Below are 9008 nucleotides of genomic sequence, written 5' to 3'. Positions count from 1 at the left end.
GCTTCAGATTTAATGAACTTGTTGAATGAGAGCTGAGTTTGTAGTCATTTCTGATTAAAGGCGATTTTTCAGTTTGTTTCATGCGATTGATCAAAAGTAGAACATCAGTTGTCTCTATTCCTTATTCAGTAATAATTGGGAGCCAAGTGGAAAGCCCTGCGGGGCGCCAGGTGACGTTCACTGCTCTACTGGAACAACTGGAGCTTTTTTTTTTTTTTTTACAGGAGTTCTTTATGTCAAAGTTTGCAAAGTCAGGAGGAGGAGGAGGAGGAGGAGGAGGAGGAGGAAAGGTGTCAGTGCTAAGTCTCGCATCTGAGTCCAGCGCCTCCTCCAGGCGCCCAAAGAGCACGCTCACTCCTCTAGAGCAGCAGGTCATCCAGCTGAAGGAGCAGCACAAGGACGCCATGCTGGCCGTGGAGTGTGGCTACAAGTTCAGGTTCTTCGGGGAGGACGCAGAGGTGAGGAAAATGAACACTTGCTGCAAATAAAAGAGAATAATTTTAGAAAAGATAAAGATTATTAAGAAGTCGGTCCACTGATGCAGAGACACTGTCTCTGTGTGTTTGAGCAGACTGCTGCCAAGGAGCTGAATATCACCTGTCACCTGGACCACAACTTCATGACGTGCAGCGTCCCCACTCACCGCCTCTTCGTCCACGTCAGGCGGCTGGTCTCTCAGGGACACAAGGTACCACACAAATCCTGAGGCTGACAGCAGAGACTTTTCGTTTCGTCACAAAAAATCTCTTGTTTTTAGGTGGGCGTGGTTAAGCAGACCGAGACGTCTGCGATCAAGTCTTCAGGGTCTAACAGAAACACTCTGTTCACCCGTCGGCTCAGCGCCTTGTACACCAAGTCCACACTGGTGGGTGAGGGTATCCTTCCGTACGGCGGCTCTGTGTGCTCGTGCTTCGGATTAATACCACCCGCGTTCGTGCCCTTGACCGATTTACTTTAAAGACGTAAACCCGGTGGCCAGGCTCGAGGACGGGGACGAGGCGGGCTGCGCCGACGTGTCGGATCCTCCTGAGGGCTTCCTGCTGTGCATCAGTGAGAGCTGGGACAAACTGAAGAAGCAGCTCACCGTGGGCCTGGTGGTAAGTCTGATCGACAGAGACGATAAAGAGTAGATGAACGTGATTAGTTCAGCCTGAGCCTGAAAACGCACCAAACTGAAAATTCAACTCAACAACCTCACAAATGAAGGTGCTGCTAGGTGGCTCTTGGTTCGGGTTACGACGGTAAATAACCACTGAGACGTGTTGGAATAATAATATTTAACAATAGCAGTTAAATCTCTTTAAATTGTTGTTTGAAGGCGGTTCAGCCCAGCACCGGAGACCTGCTTCTGGACTGTTTCCCCGACGGACCATCGCACTCTGAGCTGGAGAGCCGCGTTCTGAAGATAAATCCCGTGGAGATACTGGTGCCCTCTGACCTCTCGGATCAAACCCACAAGCTCCTGCTCAGCATCTCTAATGCCAGGTAATCTGCTGCCAGGACACCAGGTGGCGACAAACATCCTTTTACTGTTGTGAAGAGTTTAAAGATGAGATTGAGAGTTTAGTCCGCTTCTTTCTGAAGGATTGAGTTTCAGTTGGAAGTGGCAGCTTGGCAATTGTTGTGTTTGTAGATGGCTGTGGGTGGAGCTCTGAACCAGAGGCCCAGCAGGTCCAACCAGGAGTCATTTTTGTTTTTCCAAAACTTAATGCTGCGGCGTTTTTAAAGCTAATTTATGAGAAGTTGTTTGTTTTGTGTCTCGAGCCAAAAGGGATTCAGAATGTGGTTTACATCCTGGTCATGGAGCACTGGGCCCTTAGGGGGGTCCTGGGGGGGGGAGTTCGCCCAACCAGTCTACATGTGTTTTGTGGATTTGGAGAAGGCGTTCTACCGCGTCCCTCGGGGGGCCTTGTGGGGGGGTACTCCGGGAGTATGGGGTACCAGGCGCTCTGACACAGGCTGTTAGGTCCCTGTATGACCCGTGTCAGAGCTTGGTCCGCATTGCCGGCAGTAAGTCGGGCTCTTTCCTGTGAGAGTTGGACTCCGCCAAGGCTGCCCGTCACCGATTCTGTTCATAACCTTTATGGACAGATTTCTAGGCACAGCCAAGGTGTGGAGATCCGTTTTGGTGGCCTGAGGATCAGGTCTCTGTTTTTTGCAGATGATGTGGTCCTGTTGGCTTCATCAGAACGTGATCTCCAGCTTTTGCTGGAGCAATTTACAGCCGAGTGTGAAGCAGCTGGGATGAGAATCAGCTCCTCCGAATCCGAGACCATGGCCTTGATTCAGAAAAGGGTAGAATGCCTTCTCCGGGTCGGGGGAGAGGTCCTGCCCCAAGTGGAGGAGTTTAAGTATCTCGGGGTCTTGTTCACGAGTGAGGGAAAACTGGAGCAGGAGATCGAAAGACGATAAACGTGCGTCAGGATAATTTTATACTTAAAAGAAATATAATAAAAAATATCCAACTCAAATGGCTCCAGGCTTGGATCAGCTTCTGACAAACTTAATAATTTTCTGCATATCAGTAATGAAAAGAACAGTTTAGTAAGTTTGTAGAAAAAAAGGAAATGATGTCATAAGTAAAACCATCTTGTTTTGTTTCAAAAACACGAAAGACGCCTAAATCAGTGAGTTTTTATTCACCAGATCAGTTTCAGTCATAATGCGGCTGCAGTACAGCTGTCTGCTCATTCTCTCTTAGCAGACATCACTTTAACGTTGCACAGTTTGGACTGAGATCAAAATGAGCGAGGAGGGAAGAAAAAGTCCTTTGTTCACTGACAGCCGAGCCAGCAGCAGTGACGTTGAGCTGCCTTATCCCATAACCTGTTGCTTCCTGTCGCGCCGCCCTTCATGTTCACATCAGCGGCGACGGCGGGCGTCCTCCGGAGGCTGCTCGTGATTGCATTATGCTGAGAAAATGAAACGAGAGAAGGCGCGGTAGCGGAGCGGATCTGATTAGCGTCCGATGGTTGGGTAGACGGGTCTTTAACTCCTGACTGACGTTTCTCTGTCCTCACCTTTTTACATTTCCTAAACCGTTGTCTCTTCTTTCCGTCTTTCAATCAATCAATCAATCAATTAGACTTTATTGTCACTTCAGCCATATACGGTTTGTACACAGTGAGGCGAAACAACATTCCTCCAGGACCAAGGCGCTACATGCAACATACATTTACAACATAAAATAACAGGGAAATCACTAAACTAACTAAGGACAGGACAGACTGACCTAACATGACATGTCCTCTCTAAGTAGGTAGTACAAAGGAAAAAAGAAAAACCATAAACATACTTAGTATGTAGGTGTTAAAGAATCATAAAAAAACATGCAAAGAAAAACATGAGTGTGTGTGTGTGCGTGTTTGTGTGTGTGTGAGCGTGTGCGCATGCACACGTTTATCAGTCCAGTCCCTTTATGTTGAGGAGACGAATGGCTTGTGGAAAGAAGCTGTTGCACAGTCTGGATGTGTGTGCCCGAATGCTTCGGTACCTTCTTCCAGATGGCAAGAGGTTGAAGAGTGTGTGAAAGGGGTGTGACCAATCAGCCACAATGCTGGTGGCTTTTCGGATGCAGCGTGTGGTGTAGTCCTTAATTGAGGGGAGAGAGACTCCGATGATCTTCTCTGCTGTTCCCACTATCCGCTGTAGTGTCTTTTACTAGTTTTTAAAACGTTAAATGGTTTAGCCCCTCCTTACTTGGTGTCACTCACTACTTCAACCATACACCCCTTCACGGTCACTCCGCTCGGAGAACTTCATGCTCCTCTCGGTCCCAAGAACGCGCCTAAAGACGCGTGGTGATAGGGCTTTTGCTGTGGCAGGTCCTAAGCTTTGGAATAAGCTTCCTCTGAGCATAAGGGCCTCCACCTCTGTTGCGGTTTTTAAGGCAAGGCTAAAAACATATTTTTATGACCTGTCTTTTAACCTTTCTAACTAGTTTTATTGTTTTACTTATAGCATTTTACTCATTGTAGTTTTAACTGTATCGTGTGATACAATGTTTTATTTTCTGGACTTACTGTTTTATGTTTTTATTTGATCAGTGTAGCGCCTTGGTGGCATCTTTTTGCCTGTAAGGCGCTATTTATAAATAAAGTTGAGTTGAGTTGAGTTGAGTCTTGCGGTCAGAGATTGCAGTTACCAAACCAGGCAGTGATACAGCTGCTCAGAATGCTCTCAATAGTTCCTCTATAGAAGGTGGTCAGGATCAGTGGTGGACGCTGGGCCCTTCTCAGTCTTCTCAGAAAGAAGAGACACTGTTGGGCTTTCTTGTGCAAGAAGCTAGTGTTGAGGGACCAGCTGAGGTCTTTGTCCAGGTGAACTCCCAGGAATTTGATGCTGTTGACGATCTCCACAGAGGAGCTGTTGATGCTCAGCGGTGAGTGGTCACCTCGTATCCTCCTAAAGTCAACAACCATCTCTTTTTTTCTTGTCAACATTCAGAGACAGGTTGTTGTCCTTACACCAGTTCGTTAGCCTCTGAACTTCCTCTCTGTACGCTGACTCGTCATTCTTGCTAATGAGACCCACCACGGTTGTGTCATCCGCGAACTTAATGATATGATTTGAACTGTGTGTTGCTACACAGTCATGAGTCAGCAGTGTGAACAGCAGAGGACTGAGCACACAGCCTTGTGGGGCCCCCGTGCTCAGTGTGGTGGTGCTGGAGGTGCAGTTCCCAATCCGTACTGACTGAGGCCTTCCAGTCAAAGTCCAGTTTGAACGAATTAGCACCAGTCTCGTCAGCAGGCCCGGGTTAATGCACAGACTTGATATGGCTTAAGCCTAGGGGCCCACGTGTGTTCTGGGGCCCCCATTGGCCAGCTAAAAATACATGATTTTATTTAAATTTACATGCAAGAATATTCTTCAACTGTATTGGCCGACAAAATCATAAGCGACACTGATTGGGTAAACATTGTGGCGGTCTTGAGTTAGGCTGCTGCACTTAATGAGGGAAAATGGAAAAAAAAAATGTCTGAAAGAAAATGTGAGAGCGGCGCTCAGAAAAGAAAAACGGAGAGAATCAAAGAACAAAAGCACAAAAGTCTTCAGCAGAAAATCCCAAAATTGTCAGGATATTTTAAACCTGCTGCTGGACCCAACAGCGGGTTATAGAAAAGCAAGACGTTCACGATGAAGGCAACGGAGCTATGCTAGCTGGAGCGGCAGCGGTTCATGATGCTAGCTCAAAGGAGGGAACGAGCAGTCACAGAGAAGCTGATATTGTCCACTTGGGAGCAGAGGCAGACGTGCTTCAAGTAGTTTCTGATGGGAGCCGGCAGAAGGTCCTGGCCAGGTGACGCTGATGGTGGATGCTAACTTAACCCCGGCTCCTGGCTGCTGGGGTGGAATGGATGAAAATGCCAGAAAATATTTGTAAATTATGGTTTATTCACATACCCTGTTAGATTAACATTTTTAGTTGTTTGACAGCCCTAATTAAAATAAATATCTGCAAGGTGGCCGGTGCCAGTTGTGGTGGCAACCCCCGTACCCGCTGGTGGACACCAGAGGTTCGGGGAGCCGGCAGGCCGAAGAAGGAGGCCTACAGGGCGTGGCTGGTCTGTGGGTCTCCAGAGGCAGCAGACGGGTACCGGATAGCCAAGCGGGGTGCAGCAGTGGCAGTTGCCGAGGCAAAATCTCGGGCGTGGGAGGAGTTTGGTGAGGCCATGTGGAGCACCAGTGTTCAGTGTGACGGGGGATGAGGTGGTGCTGCCCAGTCTGACCACCTGGCGTCTGTCAGACAGAAAGTTAAGGATCCAGCTGCAGAGGGAGCTGCTCAGTCCTAGATCCTGCAGTTTCCTGTCCAGCTTCGATGGAACGATGGTGTTGAATGCTGAGCTGTAATCTACAAACGGCATTCTCACATACGTGTCCCTCTTCTCCAGGTGTGTCAGGGCTATGGCATCATCCGTGGTGCGCTCACTGTCCGGTCTCATGGTGTTCGCTGTGTCGAATCTGGCATAGAATGCATTTAGATCCTCACACAGAGAGGCCGTGGTCTGTGGTGTTCTGGTTTTCCCTCTAAAGTCTGTGATTGTGTTTAGTCCCTGCCACATACTCCGGGGGTTGTCAAACTGTTGCTCCACCCTGTCTCTGTACTCACGTTTGGCTGCTTTGACCTCAGCCTCCCTGGAAAGGTCTACTCCAAGGTACTGGAGAGGAGGGTCCGATCGATAGTTGAATCTCAGATAGAGGAGGAGCAATGTGGTTTTCATCCTGGCCGTGGAACTGTGGACCAGCTCTATACCCTTGCAAGGGTGATGGAGGGGGCATGGGAGTTTGCCCAACCAATCCACATGTGTTTTATGGATTTGGAGAAGGCTTATGACCGTGTCCCCAGGGGCACCCTGTGGGGGACGCTCCAGGAGTATGGGGTGGGTGGCTTTCTGTTAAGGGCCATCCAGTCCCTTTACCAGAGGAGCGTGAGTTTGGTCCGCATAGCCGGTAGTAAGTCGGACCTGTTCCCGGTGAGGGTTGGACTCCACCAGGGCTGCCCTTTGTCACCGGTTCTGTTCATTACCTTTATGGACAGAATTTCTAGGCGCAGCCGTGGTGTGGAGTGTGTCGAGTTTGGTGGCAGGAGAATCTCGTCTCTGCTTTTTGCGGATGATGTGGTCCTCCTAGCTTCATCCAGCTCGGACCTTCAGCTCTTGCTGGGTAGGTTCGCGGCCGAATGTGAAGCGGCTGGGATGAGGATCAGCACCTCCAAATCTGAGACCACGGTTCTCGACCGGAAAAGGGTGACTTGCCAACTCCGGGTCGGGGGAGAGATCCTACCTCAAGTGGAGGAGTTTAAGTATCTCGGGGTCTTGTTCACGAGTGAGGGTAGGAGGGATCGGGAGATCGAAAGGAGTCAGTTGAGGTGGTTTGGGCATCTGGTCAGGATGCCTCCTGGACGCCTCCCTGGGGAGGTGTTTCGGGCATGTCCTGCCGGCAGGAGGCCCCCGGGTCGACCCAGGACACGTTGGAGAGGTTACATCTCCAATCTGGTCCGGGAACGCCTTGGGGTCCTGCCGGAGGAGCTGGTGGAGGTGGCCGGGAAGAGGACGGTCTGGAGCTCCCTAGTTGGGATGCTGCCCCCGCGACTCGGACCCGGATAAGCGGAGGAAGACGATGACGACGACGATCTGCAGATAATAATGTAGGATAAGAATATTTCGCTTCGATCAAGCATTTTTGGTTCCGAACAAGTGTAGCCTTGGGCCCCTGTACACCTTAATCCTCCCCTGCTCGTCAGGGATGAAACTCCTCCAAGAGCAGCTGTGGCACAGATGTTTTAAAAGCCAATGGGATGTTTTTCACTATTATTGTAATGAATCAAAGTGAGGAGGGTGATATTGTGGTGCATATTTTCTGATGAGTAACAGCACTGACCCGCGTTATTAAAGCAACCCTGGAGAGAACGTAAAGCTGGGGATTTGTGTGGCTGCTGATGTCAGCGTGTCTCTGTCTCTGGGGTGGGCCGACGAGACGGGACCCCTAGCAACGGGCTTTGTGTCCATGGAGCGGCTGGTAATGAGTCCCTGTGAGGTCGATCGTAGCGAGGTGCAGTTTCACAAGTGTTCAGAGCAGAGAGGATGATAAACTCACTGTTTACCGTTAGTGGTCACGCTCACCATAAGACATCAGACACAATTAAAAGTTAGAAGGATTTAGGTGAAAACATCTGCACCAGAAACCAGTGATGTGCATTTTAAAGTGTGTTCTCCTTTGGTCTCTAGTTAGACACCTGTCTGATTTAACCTTCTGGTTGTAGCCACTTCAGTATTAAAATGATTTAGAGAGGAGGAAAGTTCTTCTAGAAGTTAACAGGTTACTTTTTTCCATCTGGGCACTATAAGATGAGGTCAACCTGGTTTCTAATCAGGTAAGCTAAAGTAAAATGTACTCGTACCTTTTGCAGATAGGAATTACAAAGTGCTTCTCAACAGAAGAAGAAAATGGGCGAAACAAACAAAAACAATACTGGATTTTGTCTGTGAAGGTTCTCAGTCATCCAGGACATTGTAGTCTAATGAGCTTTGAAAGAAAAGCGTCTGGACTTCTTTGAGTTGCTTGAAGACGTTTCACCCCTCATCTGAGAGGCTTCTTCAGTTCTAAGGTCAAATGGTGGAGAGTCCCAGATTTAAACCCCGTGGGAGTTTCCCCCCGAAGAGGGAACAAAAGACCATTTATGGACGCCATTTATGTCCACTGTGAGCAACCATCTTTGAACAGAGGCGGTGGTTTACGACACCAACTGTCTGCCATCTATAATCCAGTTTTGAGGTCCCTTCCCAGATGCCTCAACGCCCACGCATATCCTGGGCCATCTGACCAGGAATTCACATGATAGGGTGGGGCCAGGCTTCACAATGAGCTCACCCGAAACTCTGGCTGAATAGGACCCACACCCACCCTCAATGTGTTTATGTAGAAGATCATCAGGGGGTCTTTTGTTCCCTCTTCGGGGGGAACTCCCACGGGGTTTAAATCTGGGACGCTCCACCATCTGACCTTAGAACTGAAGAAGCCTCTCAGATGAGAGGTGAAACGTCTTCAAGCAACTCAAAGAAGTCCAGACGCTTTTCTTTCAAAGCTCATTAGAATACTGGATTTTCCTTGACAAGCGGTGGAGAGCGTTACGGTGATCCGAACGGGCCATCTTCTGTTCTCCTTTAATAGAAACGTGTTGATTGTTCCTGATGATAGTTAAAATATCATTTCGTGATGATGAGCAAAAGATTTTGTTTGCAAACACAATAACATAATTATACAAAGCTACATAAATATTGCTTTATTTAGCTTACAAGGATCAAACATGTTGTAGTTGAGTTTAAAGAGACAATGTGTCATTTTTACCATTAATCTCTGGAAACATTCATGGACGTCTTGTTGAAAATGAATAAATTGATGTTCAGTCATTGAAAATATTGGCGGCTTTGTAAGTGTAATGTTAATAAATAGTATATTGGGTTATGCCAATTGCTTTAAGAGCTATTTATATTATTAACACCACT

At 48.2% G+C, this 9008-nt stretch overlaps 1 protein-coding gene across 1 annotated transcript in view; it reads left to right on the top strand.

The window, feature by feature from the left end:
- The window catches only part of msh3 (mutS homolog 3 (E. coli)), a 74672-nt gene that overhangs the window by 4659 nt on the left and 61005 nt on the right, over positions 1–9008 (top strand). The window contains exons 5-9 of the mRNA XM_070546173.1: positions 225–458; positions 572–688; positions 758–875; positions 961–1097; positions 1319–1485. Coding sequence (XP_070402274.1) covers positions 225–458; positions 572–688; positions 758–875; positions 961–1097; positions 1319–1485 — 773 coding nt within the window. The remainder of the gene's footprint in view (positions 1–224; positions 459–571; positions 689–757; positions 876–960; positions 1098–1318; positions 1486–9008) is intronic.

The sequence above is a fragment of the Nothobranchius furzeri genome, chromosome 17 (genome assembly GCF_043380555.1).
Source record: "Nothobranchius furzeri strain GRZ-AD chromosome 17, NfurGRZ-RIMD1, whole genome shotgun sequence".
In the NCBI taxonomy this organism is placed as follows: Eukaryota; Metazoa; Chordata; class Actinopteri; order Cyprinodontiformes; family Nothobranchiidae; genus Nothobranchius; species Nothobranchius furzeri.
Note: the sequence above shows the minus strand (reverse complement) of the source record. Positions and strands in the feature narration are given on the sequence as shown.